This window comes from Aquarana catesbeiana, linkage group LG02 (genome assembly GCF_042186555.1).
Source record: "Aquarana catesbeiana isolate 2022-GZ linkage group LG02, ASM4218655v1, whole genome shotgun sequence".
Classification (NCBI taxonomy): Eukaryota; Metazoa; Chordata; class Amphibia; order Anura; family Ranidae; genus Aquarana; species Aquarana catesbeiana.
Genome location: NC_133325.1, coordinates 753,036,443 through 753,059,214, shown reverse-complemented (window position 1 = coordinate 753,059,214; position 22,772 = coordinate 753,036,443). Strand labels below are relative to the sequence as shown.

The 22,772-nt window shown below is 42.0% G+C and overlaps 1 protein-coding gene across 6 annotated transcripts in view; it reads right to left on the bottom strand.

The window, feature by feature from the left end:
• Positions 1-557: 557 nt before the first annotated feature.
• LOC141129241 (interferon alpha/beta receptor 2-like) overlaps positions 558-22,772 on the bottom strand; it is a 44,925-nt gene continuing 22,710 nt past the window's right edge. For 4 of the 6 annotated variants that reach the window (XM_073617146.1, XM_073617149.1, XM_073617145.1 and 1 more), the window contains 6 exons: positions 15,040-15,209; positions 11,736-11,914; positions 7,796-7,964; positions 5,241-5,374; positions 1,101-1,195; positions 558-963 (listed from right to left, as the gene is read on the bottom strand). In XM_073617146.1, the coding sequence (XP_073473247.1) occupies positions 870-963; positions 1,101-1,195; positions 5,241-5,374; positions 7,796-7,964; positions 11,736-11,914; positions 15,040-15,209 (841 nt within the window). In that variant the 3' untranslated portion in view covers positions 558-869. Of the gene's footprint in view, positions 1,196-5,240; positions 5,375-7,795; positions 7,965-11,735; positions 11,915-15,039; positions 15,210-22,772 lie in introns of all 6 variants that reach the window. The other 2 variants (XM_073617147.1, XM_073617150.1) reach the window with 2 other exon arrangements.

The following is a 22,772-nucleotide window of genomic DNA, read 5'->3' as shown; positions in this document are numbered from 1 at the left end:
GGGGGTTCTAAGTAATTTTCTAGCAAAAAATATGGATTTTAACTTGTAAACACCAAATTTCAAAAATAGGCTTAGTCATGAAAGGGATAATCACACACATAGGTTGGACTTGATGGGCTTGTTTTTTTTTCAACCTCATCTACTATGTAACTATGCAACTATGGAGCCCTACCCCAGATTCAGCTCGCCATCGGTCTCCTCCTCGCACCTGTACTGCAGCACCGAAGCATAAGGTAAGGCCATGGATCGCCGCATCCCCGATCAATCGTGTGCCGGGGGGGGGGGTGTAGTGCGAGTGCTGCCCCCCCCCCCCCCCACAATATTGAGGACCAGCTGCCACTGCTATCTACTAATCTATTTTAAATGCATTGCGAAAACAAGCTGCCAAATTACATGCACACAGAGTTGAAGGAGTTGGAGAAATGACACACACACAGCCTACTTAAATGCCCTGCACAGCTCTGTAATGATTTTCAATTAGAGACAGACAGACTGAAAGGAAACAGCTTCTGCTATACCTTTTTTTAGGAAACCCATAATGCTCTATCACTCCAGTGTTATGAGTACACCATTTATTATTTTTTTTTTTTTTTGGGGGAAACAACGTTTATATATAAATATTACAAAACATCAGTTCAAAAACATATAAATGTAAAAATAAATTGACTTCATTGAAACCATTGTAGATTCTCTTCAAGCCTTCTTCATGGTCATTCTTTCACAGTATGTCACGTAAAACGGATCTGAAACAGGAAAACAAACTCCTCTCCGATGATACAATAGAAAATGTCTGTCTTCAAGTTCTGAGGTTCCCTTACAAAAGAAAAAAAGCATCACTAGCAATATTAAGATATTTTAGCAACTATTTGTTATGAATTAAGACAATGCTTTCCATTAGGCTGGAGTTCCTCTTTAATTTGAAGGAAATGGGCCCTTTCCATGCTCCAGGCCCCAGTGCAAACTCAATGCCTGCCCTTCCAGCAGTTCTTATTCCGAGGATTAAAAGCCTAAATGAGAAAATGTTTTATCAAACTGTAATCCCGTTTTTGGTGAGTATAGAAATATTTGTGTCCGTCCCTTGCTCTGCCATTTGTTCTTGTTTGTTTCCTGCCCTTAATACCACCAAAGGGATATAGACAAGGGGACTTAACTCATTCCTGTCATCCAGAAACCTTTTAACCCGTGGAAAGGATTCCTTTAGGTATAACAAAATGAAAAAGGTCAGTAAAATACTACAGATTACACAACCTATCCAATATTCGTACGAAGTTAAAATATGTAACTGAGTATACAGTGTATATCCAGTATACTGTACATCCATAGTGTGCACATTAAAGCTCAAATCTGGGCAGATATAAAAGACAAATAATGCAGCTCCTGATTCATTAATACATAATTTTTTTTAAATGCAAACTGAATTTGGTTTGATATCACCCACTTGCAATCCACTGTGCAGCAGAGATTACACTGGAAGAGGGAAATACAGCACAAGGATAAGGTGAGTTGCGCTGCTTTTTTATATACTAACTAGAAACATTCTGATAGGAAGATACAGCAGAGTGACAGAGAGGATAGCTCATCAGTTTGGTGCTTCTCCTTTTCCTGTCCATTCAGAGACTGGGGAAGGAACAGGAGCTGCAAATGATATTTACCGCAGTAGAGACAAATCAGACAGGGCTGTGCTGTGCGGTAGATATGTGTAAATATTGGGATTGGAGAGATGGAAATACAAATCCATGGGTACAGTGGCAGCTGTTGCTCAATATTTTTTTGGGGGGGGCGGCAAACCAACGGCGGCCGGAGATAGACAGGAACGCGGCTATTCACCCCCCCTCCCGCGTGGGAGACGGACAGGAAGGCGGCGATCAGAGGCCTCCTTACCTTTAGGAGGCAGGTGACAAGGATCCGGGGTAGGGCCGTTGCTTCTCCTCCCAGCTGAACAGAAAGTGGGTCCTGAGACCCGATTGGCCGGGAGTTCTAAGACTCCCTGGCCAATTGGGTCTCAGGACCCACTTCCTGATTGGCCGGGGGGAGACTCAGGAAGACAATAGCAAATATTATTATTATAATACTATTGTCACACAACTGGGTGGGCTCAGCTCACAGTGCTCTGTGCCCCGAGGCCACCCTTTTTTGAAGCCAATTAGAGCCTCAGGCTCTAGTCATGTGCTTCAAACAAAAAAAAAAACCTTTGGAATCCATGCGTCCGGCGCCATGTAGATTAGGGACCGGGCGCATGGATTAGTGGGGCGGCGCCCCTTATGGACAGGCCGCCACTGCTTGGGTAGGTAAAATTGCTCGTATATTTATATCATCTCTGTCTACCTGGAGATACGCTTTAAGTGATCTCCTGCTTCACCCTAACCCTCACATTCCATGGGAAGCATTCTGGCTTTTTAAACTGTTTATATATCTGTTCATCGATCCATTCAGCCACTTCCTATCTATTCATATAGCCCTAATTTTTGTCTATCTATTTCTCTATATAGTCACCATCCATTCTCCATTCATAAGGGGAAGGGAGGTATCACCGCTCCAGGAGGATCGACCAAAAGTAAATCTCTTCACCAGTTAAGAAGCCACAGGTGCAAGCAATGCATATAGCAAATAGATAAAAAGTGGTACTGGACAGCTGCACTCCGAATATGCCTTTTATTCAAAAACTACAAAAAATACATGCCACAGCAGAACAAAAGAGCTAACGCGTTTCACACTATGTAGTGCTTAATCATAGCTTAGATTAAGCACTATATATACTGTGAAACGCGTTAGCTCTTTTGGTCTGCTGTCGCATGTATTTTTTGTAGTTTTTGAATAAAAGGCATATTTGGAGTGCGGCTGTCCAGAACCACTTTTTATCTATTCATTCTCCATTCATCTATCCATTCACTCCCTATTCATCTACTGTCAAACCATCAATTTATCCACCATCCAATGTCAGTCCATGTATTCTTTCACTAAGCATACATTGATTGATACATCCATCCATTCACTCCTTATACATTCATTCCATATCCATCCATTCATCCATCCATTCACTCCTTATTATGCCCCGTACACAAAATCCATGGATTTTTTCCGATGGATGTTGGCTCAAACTTGTCTTGCATACACACGGTCACACAAAGTTGTCGGAAAATCCGATCATTCTGAACGCGGTGACGTAAAACACGTACGTCGGGACTATAAGCAGGGCAGTAGCCAATAGCTTTCATCTCTTTATTTATTCTGAGCATGCGTGGCACTTTGTGCGTCGGATTTGTGTACACACGATCGGAAATTCCGACAACGGATTTTGTTGTCGGAAAATTTTATAGCCTGCTCTCAAACTTTGTGTGTCGGAAAATCCGATGGAAAATGTGTGATGGAGCCTACACACGGTCGGAATTTCCGACAACAAGGTCCTATCACACATTTTCCGTTGGAAAATCCGACCGTGTGTATGGGGCATTAGACATGTGCAATTCATTTAGTTCCAAATTCGTTTTTTAACGAATTTTGACAAATTTGTTATTTTCCAAATTTCGAATTTCCTAATTTTCGCAAATTCGAAATTTTGGAAATTCAAAAATTTGAAATTAGGAAATTCGAAAATTCAAAAATTTGGAAAATTGAAAATCCAGAAATAAGAATGAAAATCTGAAAATTCGAAAACCCCAAAATCTGAAATAATAACTAACTAACAATAAGTATTAAATTACAGGTATTGGAATTTCCTTTCAAATTTGGCTGTTTGTGAACGTAACGAGTACGAATTTATCTGAAGTTACGAATCATGTGAAAAAACTAATCTAAACAAATGGAACGTAACAATCTAATAATAATAAAAAACAATAATAATAATAAAACTTTTTTATTAATATTATTTATTATTAATTTGTTCTATTCCATTTGTTTAGATGCGGCATTCGTTATTTTGGATAGTTCGTAACTTCAGTAAAATCTGTATTCGTTACGTTCACAAACAGCCAAATTTGAAAGGAAATTCCAATACCTATAATTTAATTGTTCGTTATTATTAGTTAGTTATTATTTCAAATTCTACTGATTTTTTTTCTTTTTTTCAGATTTTCGAATTTCTGAATTTCTGAATTTTCGAATTACGAAAATTCGAAAATTTGAAAACTCGGAAGTTTGAAAATCCGAATTTTCGAATTACGAATTTCCGAAAAAAGCAAAAAAAAACGAATGAAACGAAAATGAACAAATTTTTTGTCAGTGCACATGTCTACTACTTATCCATCCATTCACTCCATATCCATCCACTAAGTATACCTTGATTGATACAACAATCCATTTACTCCATATCCATTCATTCTCTCTCTCTCTCTCTCTCTCTCTCTCTCTCTCTCTCTCTCTCTCTCTCTCTCTCTCTCTCTCTCTCTCCCTTTCTCTCTCCCTTTCTCTCTCTCTCTCTCCCCCTCTCTCTCTCTCTCTCTCCCCCTCTCTCTCTCTTTCTCTCTCTCTCTCTCTTTCTCTCTCTTTCTTTCTCTCTCTCTCTCTCTCGTTCTTTCTCTCTCTTTCTTTCTCTCTCTTTTTCTCTCTCTCTCTCAATATATATATATATATATATATATATATAGATAGATATATATAGATAGATATATATCTATCTATATATATCAATCCAATGTCAGTCTATGTATCCATCCTATCTATCCACTAAGCAAACGTTGATCGATACATCCATCTGTTCACTCCACATGCATCATCCAATGTTGTCAGGCCATGTATCCATCCACCAAGCATACATACATTGATTGATACATATATCTATTCACTTCATATCCATCCAAACATCCAAATATCCATTCTTTATACATCCATTGATATTCCTATACATTCATCCACCCATCCCTCCGCCATCTATTTGTTTATCTCTCCATCCTACGTCCATCCTCCCACACACTCCATCAGGTTCCGTTCACACTAGTGCTACAACAAAGTCGCACGATTCCGAGTGCGACTTTGTTGCAACTTTCATGCGACTCTACACTCTCTGGCATTTAAGCTGCAAGAAGATTGCATCAAAACAGTGCAGGAACTTTTTCAAAGTCACTGTGACTTTAAGTCGCATAGATTGGAACGGGTGCCATTAAAAACAATGGGCTGCGACTTGTCATGCGACTTTGGACACAAAGAAGTCGCACTAGTGTTTGAGTGGAGCCTCAGTCTTCTCTGCCCAGATCAGGGGTAAAACATACAGGAAATGAAAAGTGAAATCTGATTGGTTCTCTTACCAAAACGTCTGGAGTGAGGATGTGTTTCCTGCAGACACCTCCCGCCTGGTGAAGAATGTTTGTAAACAGCACCAACCCAACCACCAGAATGACGACCACAAATATCACTACAATCCAATAGACTCTTCCATCACCTGCAATGAGAAGTATGGTATAACCGGTGTGCTGCTGGTATGGTACACTCGTGAGGTTCATAATGATGTTGGAAGTCAACAAGGAGTTTTATGATACACTATATTACCTAAAGTATTGGGACGCCTGCCTTTACACGCACATGAACTTTAATGACACCCAACCCTTATGCCCTGTACACACGATCGGATTTTCCCGACAACAAAACCGTGGATTTTTTTCTGAAGGATGTTGGCTCAAACTTGTTTTGCATACACACTGTCACACAAATGTTGTCGGAAATTCTGAATGTCAATAGCCAGTGCGGCTCTTCTGCTTGATTCTGAGCATGCGTGGACTATTGTGCGTCGGACTTGTGTACACACGATCAAAATTTCTGACAACAAGTTTTGTTGTCGGAAAATTTGAGAACCTGCTCTCAAACATTTGTTGGCGGAAAGTCCGACAGCAAATGTTCTATGGAGCATACACACGGTCGGACTTTCCGACAACAAGCTCACATCCAACATTTGTTGTGGGAAAGTCCGAACGTGTGTACGAGGCATTAGTCTGTAGGGTTCAATATTGAGTTGGCCCACCCTTTACAGCTATAACAGCTTTAACTCTTCTGGGAAGGCTGTCCACAAGGTTTAGGAGTGTGTCTATGGGAATGTTTGACCATTCTTCCAGAAGCACATTTGTGAGGTCAGGTACTGATGTTGGACAAGAAGGCCTGGCTCTCAGTCTCAACCATATCTTTATGGACTTTGCTTTATGCACTGGTCCAAATCATTTGGTGGAGGGGGGATTACGGTGTGGGGTTGTTTTCCTGGGGTTGGGCTTGGCCCCTTAGTTCCAGTGAAGGGAACTCCTAAGGTGGCAGCATACCAAGATATTTTGGACAATTTCATGCTCCTAATTTGTTGGGAGTTTGGGGATGGCCCCTTCCTGTTTCAACATGACTGCGCACCAGTACACAAAGCAAAGTCCATAAAGACATGGATGAGCGAGTTTGGGGTGGAGGAACATGACTGGCCTGCACCTCAACCCGAGAGAACACCTTTGGGATGAATTAGAGCGGAGACTGCGAGCCAGGCCTTCTCGTCCAACATCAGTGCCTGACCTCACAAAGACGCTTCTGGAAGAATGGTCAAACCTTCCCATAGACACACTCCTAAACCTTGTGGACAGCCTGGCTTATCGTACTGTCCTGACATTTTTTATTTTACAAAAAATCTAAGAGAGTCAAGTTATCACATCATTGAAAACTGAAAAATGGCCTGGTAATGACTCAAGTGGTTAACAACAGAGCATAGACTGTGAGAGGGATGGTCAGCCAAACAGGCCCTATTGTTTGGTATTTTTAGCAATCTAACTTTGCAAACACACTTAACAAGAGGAAAGATAACAGGCATGATCTGGCCATTGTACTGTTTTTGTACCTCATTGTGTAGTCATAGGCTGGGTCTGGGATGTTGGCCAAGCTGTTGTACACACTATAAGTTTTTTTTCTGTATCAAAGTTTTATAAAGTTTTTCACAAAGAGTAGAAAAACAACAATATAGATATTTGGGTAATGTATAGTTTACAAAATCGGAAAGGGTCATATACCGACAAAAGGACTATCAGTTTTTTTTTTTTCGTTCAACCCAGCAGGCTTGAGCGAAAAAAAAAACTGGAGAGCTTTGGAGGAGATCCTGTGTTAACAATCCCATGTTAGTAAACGTTTAAACGATCTCTCCACTGAGCTATTGTGTTCTGACGGGGGGGGGCGGCGTCCCCCCTGCCAGAATACATTGATCAACGCTCTCAGCCAATGGCCAATCTGCAGACCTCTATTTAACAGAGGCCGGTCGGTCAGCCGGCTTCTGTCTGACCGACTGCCCTTCATGCGGAAAGAACATTGGCCGGTTTCTATTGAACCAGCCGATACCGCCCAATATTCAGCCCGTGTGTAAGGGGCTTTAGTTAGTGAGGCTGAAAAGAAGACACAAGTCCATCCAGTTCAACCAATAGAAATATAGAATAAAAAAATAGAAAACCTCATAGATCCTTAGTTGATCCAGAGGAAAGGGAAAAAAAACAATAAAGCATAATCCAATTTGCTCCAGAGGGGGGGAAAATATCCTTCCTGATCCCTTAGGAGGCAACTGGGTATTCCCTGGGTCAGCTACCCCTTATTATCTAAAAATGTTAGTATCCAGTTATATTTTGGCATTTAGGAATGCATACAGACTTTTTAAAAATAATCTACTGAGCTTGCCAGAACTAGTCTTTGGGGGAGCCTTTTCCACATTTTTACAGCTGTTACTGTGAAGAACCCTTTCCGTACATCATCCATCATCATCATCATCAACATCACCCACCGTCAGCAAACAGGAAAAAGTGACTTTCCTTTTATTTTGGGTGTGAAAACTGAAAAAATATATATATTTTTTACTTACATCTTACACGTGGAGGTTTAGTGAGGATACATTTCATTGGAGATGCTACTGAAGGGTTATTAAGATTGCTAGAAGCATTTACAGACACACAGTAATTGCTGCATCCCACACTGTCTGGTATCAGTTTAGTATAAATTTCTTTACCAGCCTCGGTTTCCTGTATTGAAACCTGTTCAAATAACAAAATTAGATTACTTTAAAAATAACTTTTAAATTATCTTAGCTTTCACGTAAATCAAGAAAATTAGCAAACAAATTCTTTTGCCTTTCTCATACTGACATCAGCAATATGTGCTGGGTTAATCAGGGGTCATACTTGTTTAAAAGATTCCCTTAATTTGCAGGGATTTTATCTCATTTTATGGTTTGGCTATGGGACGGGAAGTGAAGGTAAATCTCCCCAATGGGAGATTGGGGAGATTTACCACTCCCTTACTCTATCCAAAATGAAAAAAAAAAAGTTTTTCCTCTAGATCCACTTGAACTCATATAGTGAAGATTTCCTATAGGGAGAATTTTGGGTGCTCAACCTGTGGCCCTCCAGCTGCTATGCAACTACAAGTCCCATCATGCCTCTGCCTTTGGATATCATGCTTGTTACTGTCAGCCTTGCAATGCCTCATGGGACTGGTAGTTCCACAAGAGCTGGAGGGCTACAGCTTGAGCGCCCATCTTGTGTCTTGAATTCCTCCTGGAAAATAGCAGTGCACTTCCTGATAAGTGCCTACAGCCTCATAGCTGTATATATCGATGTAGCAACCTGATGTTTAGGCAGGGTTGCTATCAAATTTAGTTGCCAGGCGATAGTTGACTTGGCCAATTGTTAGGAGATCAATTGATTCCTCTCTAGGTCTGGACTTGTTGCACTCCCTCTCTTTTTGTCACTGGGTGGCACTATGCTAGTGACCTTAGATAAGACAGGGGCTTTGCTCGGACATGAATGGATGGGGTGTCTCAGCCAATGGGAAGGGATTTTCTTTGGTCCCTTGGACTGCTGGGAGAGCCTGTTTGGATGGAGTCAGGTGATCGGGGTTCTGTGCCACATGGACGGCTGTCTGGGTGGACATGTGTTGTGCTGCCCTGGGCTGCTAGGCCAGAAACCGGAGGCCTATCCCAGGGACATTTGTCTGCTAGGCTGTCTGAGGGCCTTTCCGGGGGAGCAGCATAGGGTTGGGACTGCTGGCTTGTAGTCCAACCAGAAGTAGCAGTTCAGCCGGATGGGGAACCAGCTGTGGTCAGAGGTAGAAGGGGAAGCTCTCAGCACTAAGGGACCATCCACTGTGAGTAAGGTGAAGCTAGTATCAGAGCAGTCTTATCATTAGCCGGGGACGGTGAAAAAGTGGGAAAACCTCAGAGAGTGCCAAGCCAGGGACCCAGCAGGACAGCAGAGGTGACGCTTGAGGAGCATCAGTGGGTGCCAAGCCAGGGACCTAGCGGGTCAGCGAGGTGATGCTTGAAGAGTTTCTGTGAGTGCCAAGCCAAAGACCCAGCAGGGAGGCGGGGGTGACGCTTGAGGAAGATACTGAGTGCTAAAAGTGGAAGAGCTCAGGGGATCCAGTGGCTATTGGATCCGAAGTCTAGTGAAAGACTGGGAGTTCGTTGAGTGAAGACCCACAGTAAGTGACTGTGGAGTAAGCAGAGAACTGTTTGTGTTGCCTTTAGTTGAATATAACTACCATTAGTAACTGCTACAAGATTGTTGCCATAGGGGACAGTGGTCCTACCTATACAGAAGTGGTATCTGTCTGGAGGCCTTCACCTGTATACAGTAGCTGTCTACCTATAGAAGTCTCGGAGTCTGCCAACTATCATTGCATCTACTTAAGGGTGTCCTGGCCCTAACCCTCTCTCCCACAGTTCTGTTCAAGAGACAATAAATGTCTTTGCATTAAAAAAGTGTCTGGCGCCCACCATTTCATCTTGCAGTACACCCATCATGCCTTGTAACCCACTCTACACAGAAGCTAACTCTGGAGGTCACCATTAGGCCTCAAGGGACCCGGGACTTTGCTACTTCTGCAGTATGAGATCAAAGGCACTGCTGCATCTGACTGCTAGTTTTAGGAGATTTTGAGTGAGATTTTGAGTGTTCTTTTAAAAAGTGATTTGGACAGATATGCATACTTGATATTAACTTCTTGAACTACCAGTCAAAGAGGAACACATCCTGTGGACTACTGAGGCATAAAGCTGGTGACCCAGGGTACAGGGTCACAGCTGTTTGCTGGCCTACAATGAAAGCTACCATGATGCTGATGGTGCTACAAATCAGCATAGCTACACTTCATAGTCAAGTCCAAACTTAGAATTCATGCTGCCCTACCACTTGTGATAAATGTTCCCTTAATAGTGGCTCCACCCTGTTATTATTATCCATGTCAAGTGGTTATAACTGGAAAAATTAAAGCCAAAAAGGCAGGATGCTTTACACATATTGTAACATTCTCCAGAAAAAATAAGGACAGCTGCTTTCGTCTTGTGATTTGCCTCAGCAGCCATTGTAAAATCCCAAAGTTCAATGCAATTCCTGGATTTAGGAGTGGTATAGGTAGGGACTGGCACTCAATTAAAGGTACTTCTATTGTTAAAGGTTATAAGCATCACTGTTTTTCGCAGTTGGGCTAAAGTGTGGGGTTAAGCATTAAATTGGTAGGAGTGAGGCTGGCTTCCCAAAGTGTCAGTCAAGGGTCAGGCTCGAAGTCCAGTAGCTATAGCTTCCACTAACCAGCTGGATAAGTGCAGCAGTAGGTCATCCTAGCAGATGATACAGGCTCACCTGAGGTGCGGAGTCTAAGTACTAACTGGTGTTCACCAGAGCTCCTGATGGTGGAGATGGGTTTTGCTGCCTGTCAGTACCAGGTCATGGTCTTCAGGATCATCCCACCAAAAGGTGAGCAAGCCGGGGTCTAGTAGCAGATATAGCAGGTAGGGATCAAGCAGAACCATGGTCAGTAAACTGACCAGAGGTCAGTAACAAGTGGTTGCAGATTAAGCAGAAGCGTAGTTGAGGAACAAGCCAAAGGTGAGTACCAAGTGGTAGCGAAGATACAGATGGCAGTAGGAGTGACAAGAGTGAGATATTGGCTGGAGAGAGCAAAATAATTTGGGAAATGGTTTAAAGTGGATGTAAACCCACCACTCACCCAGTATAAACTAATGGCACAGTATTAATGTATATATACATGTAAGCCTCCTGCATGTATTCCTACCTTGCAAATGTCACCCCCCTTCAGTAGTAGGAGCCCTGCAAAACTCTGGAAGCTCGGTGGGCGGAGTTGTGATGTCAGAAGACTCCCTGCCCACCTCTACACTCTACTATTCCTGAGTTTTAAGTAAAATCGAGTCAAAACTCAGGAAAGGCACCACATGACTTCAGTATGTGCAATCATGCTGAGGTGTGGAGCATCCAATCCTGGGAGAGCTGGAGAAGAAAAAAACACAAGAGGATTGCTCAGAGCTGGATTAACTCTTTGTATCAAGACTGTGCACAGATGACTTGACATCCTCTACTGTACCAGGTAGAAGTCTTTATTAAAACATTTTATTTCAGGTTTACATCCACTTTAAATAGGAAGCTCATGGGAGGAGCAAGGAGTTCAAGGTTCAGCAGAAACAATGCAGGGTTATCCAATGGGTCAGACAGGGAGCTGTCCAGCATCTCAGGTGGCTCAGCAAGAAGAGACATCGCCAGACACAGCAGAGGTCGTAAGTTCAGACCTGGGTTCTGATACAAAGGTTAGGAGCTTTTTGATTATCCTTGATTAAATTGGCTCTTTGGATTGTGGGGACAGAAAGTTTATGTATATGGGTGGGTACCTGAATTCAATCCGAAGGGATCTAAGTAAGTTGGATTTCCCCCCTCTTGTTTTTGAAGGAGGTGGTAAGATTCTAAGACCTTTTAACTCATGTTTTATAACATAAAAATGGCCAGTTAGCTTACCTGTGTTGAGTCCTTCACCAACTGAATTGTATACAACAGCAATGGATAGACATCGTCACTCAGCATGGTAACATTGTGCTGCTCCTTTTCACTCCATAGATGAGAGACCGGAGGGCGGATGGAAACTTTTAATCCATTATCATCTGAAATAACATCCACAATGGGGGGGCCAAGGCAAGCTAAAAAGGAGATAAATACTATTAGTTAATATACAATGCTGTGAAAAAGTATTTGCCCCCATTCCCGTTTTTTTTTTGCATATTTGTCACACTTAAATGATTTAGATCATCAAACACATTTTTATATTACACAAAGATAACCCGAATAAATGCAAAATGCAGTTTTTAAGTGATGATCTTTATAAAGGGAAAAGGCTGTCCAAACCTGCCTGGCCCTATGTGAAACAGTAATTGCCCCCTAAACCCAATAACTAGTTGTGCCACCCATGGCAGCAACTGAAACCAAGCGCTTGCGATTATTGGCAATGAGTCTTTCACATCGCGGTGGAGGAATTTTGGCCAACTGTTCTTTGCAGAATTATACACCGCTCCTACAGCGCCTCAGAGATGCGGCTTGCAGGACTTTTTTTTGCTGTCCTGCCAGCGCACCGCTCCAGTGTGAAAGGACTCGGGCTTTCACAGTGGAGTGAGAGGAGAGGCTCTTTACAGACGGCATGCAGTCGCTATTTTTAGCGCTATAGCGCCTGTAAAGCGCCTCAGTGTGAAAGCAGCCTAATACGCCTGCATAACCATACCTTTGCGTTACCATATGACAACATGGCATAGCATGTAAACTTCATACAAAAAATATATATAATTTTACAACAAATAATAACACCGCCAAAGATTGTTATAATAGCCATACAATATAAGTATAAATATGTTAAAGTGTAAAGGAGAAAAACTTAAATGACAAATAGCATAATATTGAGAATAATAGAAACTAACCCAAATATATGGATGAGAAGTATAAATAAATTAAAGGGCTTGTATGGGGGTTTTTTGGGTTTTTTTTAACCTCCCTGGCGGTATGATTATTTCAGATTTTTGCGCCTCAAAGCGGTACAATTATTTTGCATAGAAATTTGGGGGTTTTATATTGCAGGCCTGTAATTCTTAGCAATAACACACTTAGATCTGTCCACCAAGAGTCTAGTAGATATCCCGGGTATGATGAAGTTTGAAAAACAAAATCATAAATTATAATATAATAAATAAATATAAATAATTTAAAAAAATAATATAATAATAATAAAATAAATAATAAAATAGATTCACTATCGCTCAATTCTGCAAGTGTTCTAATTTATTATCGCTGTTTTCTAGCTGGTCTAAAGCCACTTTTGACGTAAAGGGACACTTTTTGGTTGCTATGGACAATCTCAAGTTTCCAGGCAGAAAGAACGATATATATAATATAAAACTGCATGCAGGGCATGGGCCAAAGCATTGGGGACAAAAGGGATGTGAAATGATTTCATACAGTACTGTAATCTGTAAGGGGGGGGGGGGGACATCGCAGGATCCTCGGGACAAGATAAGTATACTGCACCAGGATCCTGAGATGTAATCCCGAGTGTGGCTCGGGGTTACCGCTAATGGTGCTGAAATTTAACCCTGAGCCACACTCTATCTAATCAACGGCCAGACTCCGTGGAGAAGAGGACGCTGGGGGACGCGCACAGCAGTTGCACGGGCTCAGGTAAGTAAACGGGGGGGGGCCGTCATTGCCAGGTGTTTTTTCATCTTAATGCATACGATGCATTAAGGTGAAAAAACACGAACCTTTACAACCCCTTTAATATAGAAATAGTGTCCTATATTGATAAAAAATTAAATAGCATAAAATAAATAAATCAGTTTGATATTGTGGACGCACAAGAACAAAAAAGATCTCTAAACGGGAAGATGTGGAGTAGGTGGTGCTAATCGAAACTACTATGTTAAAGATAGCATACTAGCTCATTATGAATTACTTACCTGAGATCAAGACCCCCGAATCGGCCCTCGTTCGCCACTTCCGACGCCGCCACCTATCCCGGAGTGACTTCCGGGTATCGCGGCTCCAGCGGCGAGCACGCTGGTGCCGCCACTAACGGCATGATCGCCGTTAGAAACGGCATGCTCAGTGCGCCTGCCCCCGATGTGCTACGGCGCATGCGCCGTAGACATCGGTGCCTCTATTCCTGCAAATATCTCCTAAACCTTTTAGGTCTGGGAGATATTTCTTGCACCTACAGGTACCTACAGGTTTACCTGTAGGCTTACCTGTAGGTTAAAGTGGTTGTAGGAGGTTTACAACCACTTTAAAACCAATAAGACTAAAAGGCATCATTTCCCCTGGCACACTACATGGTGACCCCAACCTATAGCCATAGAAAAATACTCCACAAAAGACATGCCCTAAGTACAATACAAACAATGTCCACAGTCCCATCAACCCGCTATAATAAATTGTCAGTTAATTGTATATAATAACCAATTTTGGGCAAAATATTGGTTATTACTTATCGGGCAAAAGATAAGTAATTAGACATCCCTTCCTGCCCTGGAGACTGTGAAGTGGTTCCTATAGATTTCCTGGCCACATTGTAAGTATCCAATTACAGTCTCTCCCAGGCAGCCCACCTGGACCATCAGTATTATGGAGGTGATAGTAGGAGTGCTTTATAATGGCCGTGCCACTGTTTGGAGCCCTATCAAAATTTTCTCATGGGGCCTGTTATTTCCAGTTATGCCCCTATTCAGGCTTGTGACCCAGGTACTTCTGTCAAACAGTACGGCCAAGTCCAGTCCCTGCTCTGTACAAGCAGTACATCTTGGTCACACCCTGGTTCAAAGTTGTTATAGTATTATATTTTTCATTATTAATATATAGATCTACAGAGGTGTTTCAATGTATTCAATGTATTTCAATGTATTTAGTTGACCCACTTTTTTTTAGCACCTCTTTTATACGCCATCATTTATCTCCAGTGTTTATTTTCTATACACTTCAGTCTTGCTTTTGAATCCCTCCTTTAAAACTTTTAATTCTTTTCTATGCTGCCATGTAAAATAGATCAATTGGAGGCTATGGCTTACTTAGGGGATGGAAAAACCTCTGTAGATCATATAACTTTAAATCAATCCCATGTGGACAATGTCATCCCTGCACAAAGGTTTTCTACTGCGTTACTGGTGCTTTTTAGTTTATGCACTTCCCACAGTGTATCAACTCTGGATCTGAAGTCCATTGATGCCTCCAGTTGTAACAGTAGGTAAGAATATCCCAGCCAGTGTGCAGATCGCATTTTTGTACTTACTGTCTGATATGGGGTTCAGGGATGGGGAGAAAACTGAATCTGATGAATCATTATGAGTGAAGATCTGGATTTGTGCCGCATAATTTCCAAAGATGTCTGTGAAATCTTTTGTCAGGTCACAGCGAGGAATGGTGATATTGGTGCAATCTCTGGTGGGAACCAATTCTCGGCTGTTACAGCAAAAAAAAAAGAAAGGATAAAAAAGTTATTTTTTCAGGACCAGGCTATAATTATACTATAATAAAAATATATATGTATATATATATATATATATATATATACATATACAGTGCCTTGCAAAAGTATTCACCCCCCTTGGCATTTTTCGTGTTTTGTTGCCTCACAACCTGGAATTAACATGGATTGTTTGAGGATTTGCATCATTTAATTTACAGAACATGCCCACAACTTTGAAGATGTTTTTTTTTTATTGTGAAGCAAAGAGCAAATAGGACAAAATAACAGAAAAAGTCAATGTGCATAACTATTCACCCCCCTAAAGTCAATACTTTGTAGAGCCACTTTTTGCGGCTATCACAGCTCCAAATCACTTTGGATAAGTCTCTATGAGCTTGCCACAACTTACCACTGGGATTTTTGCCCATTCTACCTTGCAAAACTGCTCTAGCTCCTTCAAGTTGGATGGTTTGCGCTTGTGAACAGCAATCTTTAAGTTTGACCACAGATTTTCGATTGGATTGTGGTCTGGGCTTTGACTAGGCCATTCCAACACATTTACATGTTTCTCCTTAAACCACTCAAGTGTTGCTTTAGCAGTGTGTTTGGGGTCATTGTCTGGCTGGAAGGTGAACCTCCGTCCTAGCCTCAAATCACACACAGAGTTGTACAGGTTTTGCTCAAGAATATCCCTGAATTTAGTACCATCCATCTTTCCCTCAACTCTGACCAGTTTCCCAGCCCCGACTGCTAAAAAACATCCCCACAGCATGATGCTGCCACCACCATATTTCACAGTGGGGATGGTGTTCTTTGGGTGATGTGATGTGTTGGGTTTGCGCCAGACATAGCGTTTTCTTTGATGGCCAAAAAGTTCAATTTTAGTCTCATCAGACCAAAGCTCCTTCTTCCATGCATTTTGGGAGTCTCCCACATGCCTTTTCGCAAACTCAAAATGTGCCATTTTGTTTTTTGCTGAAAGTAATGGCTTTCTTCTGGCCACTCTGCCATAAAGCCCAACTCTATGGAGCGTACGGCTTATTGTCATCTTATGTACAGATATTCCAGTCTCTGCTGTGGAACTCTGCAGCTCCTCCAGGGTTACCTTAGGTCTCTGTGCTGCCTCTCTGATTAATGCCCTCCTTGCACGGTCCGTGAGTTTTGGTGTGCGGCCGTCTCTGGGCAGGTTTGCTGTTGTGCCATGTTCTTTCCATTTGGTTATGATATATTTGATAGTTCTCCTAGGGATCATCAAATATTTGGATATTTTTTTTTAAAACTAACCCTGACTTGTACTTCTCAACAACATTGTCCCTTACTTGTTTGGAGAGTTCCTTGGTCTTCATGGCAGTGTTTGGTTAGTGGTGCCTCTTGCTTAGGTGTTGCAGCCTCTGGGGCCTTTCAAAAAGGTGTGTATATGTAATGACAGATCATGTGACACTTAGATTGCACACAGGTGGACATCATTTCACTAATTATGTGACTTCTGAAGGTAATTGGTTGCACCGGAGCTTTTTTTTGGGCTTCATAACAAAGGGGGTGAATACATACGCACATGCCAATTATCAGTTTTTCATTTCTGAAAAATAGTTTTATGTATATATTTTTCTAATTTTACTTCACCAACTTAGACTTTTGTGTTCTGATCCATCACATATAATTCAGATTAAAAAAACATTGAACTAAAGGCTGTAATGTAACAAAATAGGTAAAAAGCCAGGGAGGGTGAATATTTTTGCAAGGCACTTTTTATATACAGTATCTCACAAAAGTGAGTACACCCCTCACATTTTTGTAAATATTTTATTATATCTTTTCATGTGACAACACTGAAGAAATGACACTTTGTTACAATGTAAAGTAGTGAGTGTACAGCTTGTATAACAGTGTCAATTTGCTGTCTCCTCAAAATAACTCAACACACAGCCAATAAAGTCTAAACCGCTGGCAACAAAAGTGAGTACACCCCTAAGTGAAAATGTCCAAATTGGGCCCAAACTGTCAATATTTTCCAACACTGCCTTAACCCTCTTGGGCATGGAGTTCACCAGAGCTTCACAGGTTGCCACTGGAGTCCTCTTCCACTCCTCCATGACAACATCACGGAGCTGGTGGATGTTAGAGACCTTGCGCTCCTCCACCTTCCACTTGAGGATGCCCCACAGATGCTCAATAGGGTTTAGGTGTGGAGACATGCTTGCCCAGCCCATCACCTTTACCCTCAGCTTCTTTAGCAAGGCAGTGGTCGTCTTGGAGGTGTGTTTGGGGTCGTTATCATGTTGGAATACTGCCCTTTGGCCCAGTCTCCGAAGGGAGGGGATCATGCTCTGCTTCAGTGTGTCACAGTACATGTTGGCATTCATGGTTCCCCCAATGAACTGTAGCTCCCCAGTGCCAGTAGCACTCATGCAGTCCCAGACCATGACACTCCCACCACCATGCTTGACTGTAGGCAAGACACACTTGTCTTTGTACTCCTCACCTGGTTGCCGCCACACACGCTGGACACCATCTGAACCAAATAAGTTTATTTTGGTCTCATCAGACCACAGGACATGGTTCCAATAATCCATGTCCTTAGTCTGCTTGTCTTCAACAAGCATCATCTTTAGAAGAGGCTTCCTTATACATAGTTACATAGTAGGCGAGGTTCAAAAAAGACACAAGTCCATCAAGTCCAACCTATGTGTGTGATTTTATGTCAGTATTACATTGTATATCCCTGTATGTTATGGTCGTTCAGGTGCTTTTCTAATAGCTTTGAAACTATTGATGCTCCCTGCTGAAACCACTGCCTGTGGAGGAGAATTCCACATCCTAACCGCTCTTACAGTAAAGAACCCTCTACGCAGTTTAAGGTTAAAGCTCGTTCCTTCTAATTTTAGTGAATGGCCGCAAGTCTTATTAAATTCCCTTTTGCAGAAAAGTTTTATCCCTATTGTGGGGTCACCAGTATGTTATTTGTACATTTAAATCATATCCCCTCTCTAGCGTCTCTTCTCCAGAGAGAATAAGTTCACTGCTCGTAACCTTTCCTCGTAACTAAGGTCCTCCAGTCCCTTTATTCGTGTTGTTGCCCTTGTCTGGACTCTCTCCAGTTCCAGCACATTTTTCCTGAGGACTGGTGCCCAGAACTGGACAGCATTCTCCAGGTGTGGCCGGACCAGAGTCTTGTAGAGTGAGAGAATTATTGTTTTATCTGTTGAGTTGATCCCCTTTTTAATGTATGCCAATATTCTGTTTGCAGCTTGACATTGCATGCCATTGCTGAGCCTGTCACTCCCAGGTCCTTTTCCATCCTAGATTCCCCCAGAGGTTCTCCCCCAGTGTATAGATTGCATTCATTATTTTGCCAACCAAATGCATTATTTACATTTTTCTATCTTAAACCTCATTTGCCATGTAGTTGCCCACCCCATTCATTTGTGCAGATATTCTTGCAAGGTTTCCAATTCCTGCCGAGAAGTTAATGCTTAGCTTTGTATCGTCCGTAAATACAGAGATTGAGCTGTTTATCGTTTTGTCGTTTATGAATAAATTAAAATAGGATTGTTCCCAGTACAGAACCCTGGGGGACCCCATTTTTCACCCCAGACCATTCCGAGTACTCTCCATTTATCACTACCCTCTGAACTCGCCCCTGTAGCCAGTTTTCAACCCATGTACTCACCCTATGGTCCATGCCAACGAACCTTACTTTATACAGTAAATGTTTATGGGGAATTGTATCAAATACTTTTGCAAAATCCAGATACACCACATCTACGGGCCTTCCTATATCTAGATGGCAGCTCACCTCCTCATAGAAGGTTAATAGATTGGTTTGACAAGAACGATTCGTCATGAATCCATGCTGATTACTGCTAACGATACCGTTGTCATTACTAAAATCTTGTATATAATCCCTTATCATCCCCTCCAAGAGCTTGCATACAATTGATGTTAGGCTAACTGGTCTGTAATTCCCAGGGATGTATTTTGGGCCCTTTTTTAAATATTGGTGCTACATTGGCTTTTCTCCAATCAGCTGGTACCATTCCAGTCAGTAGACTGTTCGTAAAAATAAGGAACAATGGTCTGTCAATTACTTGACTGAGTTCTTTAAGGACCCTCAGGTGCAAGCCATCTGGTCCCGGTGACTTATTAATGTTACGTTTTTCAAGTCTAATTCTAATTCTGTACCCTGTTAGCCATGAGGGTGCTTCCTGTGACATGTCATGAGGATAAACATTGCAGTTTTGGTAACTGAAGTCCCCCTGATTTCCTCGTGAAGACTGAGGAGAAGAATAAATTCAATACCTTCGCCATCTCTCCATCCTTAGTAACCAGATTCCCTTCATCATTCTTTATGGGACCAATATGATCTGACCTCCCTTTCTTACTATTTATGTACCTAACGAAATTCTTGGGATTTTTTTTGCTCTCCTCTGCTATGTGACTTTCATGTTCTATCTTAGCCGCCCAGATTGCACCCTTAAATTTCTTGTTGCATTCTTTGTAAAGTTGGAATGCTGAAGATGATCCCTCAGCCTTGTATTTTTTGAAGGCCTTATCCTTTGCTTTTATATGCATTTTTACATTGGAGTTAAGCCACCTAGGACCTTCTTCTGGGACGACAGCCATGCAGACCAATTTGTAGTGTGCGGTGTATGATCTGAACACTGACAGGCTGACCCCCACCCCTTCAACCTCTGCAGCAATGCTGGCAGCACTTATACGTCTATACCTCAAAAACAACCTTTGTATATGATGCTGAGCACGTGCACTCAACTACTTTGGTTGATAAGAGCGAGGCCTGTTCTGAGTGGAACCTCTCCCATTAAACCGCTGTATGGTCTTGGCCACCACGCTGCAGCTCAGTTTCAGGGTCTTGGCAATCTTCTATTAGCCTAGGCCATCTTTATGTAGAGCAACAATTCTTTTTTTTCAGATCTTCATTGAGTTCTTTGTCATGAGGTGCCATGTTGAACTTCCAGTGACCAGTATGAGAGAGTGAGAGCGATAACAGCAAATTTAACACACCTACTCCCCATTCACACCTGAGACCTTGTAACACTAATGTGTCACATGGCACCGGGGAGGGAAAATGGCCATTATATTTACTATCAGATATATCAGTCTGGATGTCACACCACTTCCTCAAACTCAATCTATCCAAAACCGAACTTATAATTTTTCCTCTCCCATATGCCCCTTCCCCTGATCTCTCTGTCAAGATCAATGCCACAACTATAAGCCCATCCCCACATGCCAAGGTTCTAGGTGTAGTCCTGGACTCTGAACTCTCTTTTAAGCACCACGTCCAATCACTGTCCAAATCCTGCCGCCTCAACCTCTGCATCATCTCCAAAATACGCCCCTTTCTAATCAATGACACAACAAAGCTCTTAATTCACTTACTGGTCATCTCTCGCCTTGACTACTGCAACTCCCTTCTCATTGGCTTACCTCTACATACCTCTACATAGTCTATCACCTCTTCAATCCATCATGAATGTGGCTACCAGACTCATCCACCTTACCAATTGCTCTGTCTCTGCTATCCCTCTTTGTCAATCCCTCCACTGGCTTCCGCTCGCCCATAGAATTAATTTGAAAATACTAATAACTACGTACAAAGCCATCCACAATTTAGCTCCCAGCTACATCACAAGCCTAGTCTCTAAATACCAACCTACTTGTTCTCTTCGTTCCTCTCAAGACCTTCTGCTCTCTACCTACCTCATCACCTCCTCCCATGCTCGCCTCCAGGACTTTTCCAAAGCCTCTCCAGTCCTATGGAATGCCCTACCCCAATCTGTCCGCTTATCTCCTACTCTATTAGCTTTTAGACGATCCCTGAAAACCCTTTCTTTTCAGAGAAGCCTACCCTACCCACACCTAACAACAACTGTTTTTTCATTTTCTCCATCAGCTAACCCCCCCACAGTTATTACTTTTTGTTTCCACTTGACCCTCCCTTCTAGATTGTAAGCTCTAACGAGCAGGGCCCTCTGATCCCTCCTGTATTGATTTGTATTGTAAGTGTACTGTCTGCCCTCATGTTGTAAAGCGTTGCGCAAACTGTTGGCACTATATAAATCCTGTATAATAATAATAATAATTATATATATATATATATATATATATATATATATATATATATATATATATATATATATATATATATATATATATATATATATATATATATATAACTTTATATACAGTGTTTTACAGAAATGTAAAGTAAGATTTATGTCAATATCACAATGAACATTTGTTTAGCTCATTACATGAAAGTAAGGCTACTAGTATAACTTATATTACAAAATCTTCAGTTTTACTCAAATTAGTTGATGCAAAAATGAATACGCCCCCCAAACAAAAACATCTAGTATTTTGTATGACCTCCATGATTTCTAAGGACAGCACCCAGTCTTCTAATCATGGAATGAACAAGTTGGCAACATATTACAACATTTATCTTTTTCCATTCTTCAAGAACGACCTCCTTTAGAGCTTAGATGCTAAATGGAGAGTGATGCTCAACTTGTTTCTTCATAATTCCCCATACGAGTTCCAATGGGTTCAGATAAGGAGACATACTTGACCACTGAATCCCTTTCACCCTGATCTTCTTCAGAAATGCAACTGTGGCCTTAGATGTTTGTTTTGCATCATTGTCATGTTGGAAAAGTGCACGACGTCCAAGGGCACGGAGTGATGGAGCATCTTCTCTTTCAATATAGAGCAGTACATCTGTGAATTCATGATACCATCAATGAAATGCAGCTTCCTGACACCAGCAGCACTCATGCAGCCCCACAGAAGGACACTACCACCACCATGTTTCACTGTAGGCACCACACATTTTTCTTTGTACTCCTCACTTTTGCGACGCGATACAGTTTTGAAGCCATCAGTTCCAAAAACATTTATCTTGGTCCAATCACTCCAGAATGCAGAGCCTCAGTAGTCTTCTTCTTTTTCAGCATGGGCCCTGGCAAATTCTAGGAGGGCTCTTTTGTGCATGGGCTTTAGGAGAGGCTTCCTTTGATACAATCACCCTAGTTTGGCTTTCTACTTCTACTTCTAGCTTCTTAAGCTAACTGCAGTGAACTTGCATGGTGATTTTCTTCAACCCTTCTCATCAGAAGATGCTCCTGTTGAGGTGTTAACTTCCATGGATGGCCTTGATGTCTCTGTGAGATGGTTGCAGTTCCGTCTTTCTTACATTTTTGTATCACTTTTGCTACAGTATTCTGACATGTAAATCTTTGCTGATCTTCTTGTAGCCTTCACCTTTATTGTGTAAATAGATTATTTTCTGTCTCAGGCCTTGTGACATTTCTCTTCCATGTGGTGCTACTGCTGACAGCATGAAATGGGAAGGGGTTTTCTTTGTTAAGCAACGCCCTTTTATAATAAACTGTCTGCTAGACACCTGTTTAACCCCTTCCTGACCAGCCGCTGCAGTTAAACTGTGGCCGGTTGGCTCTCCTGCGCAAGCCGTCGTAGCTGTACATCGACGCTTTAGCGGCCGCGCGCGCGTCCCCGGAGCCGATGCACGTGCC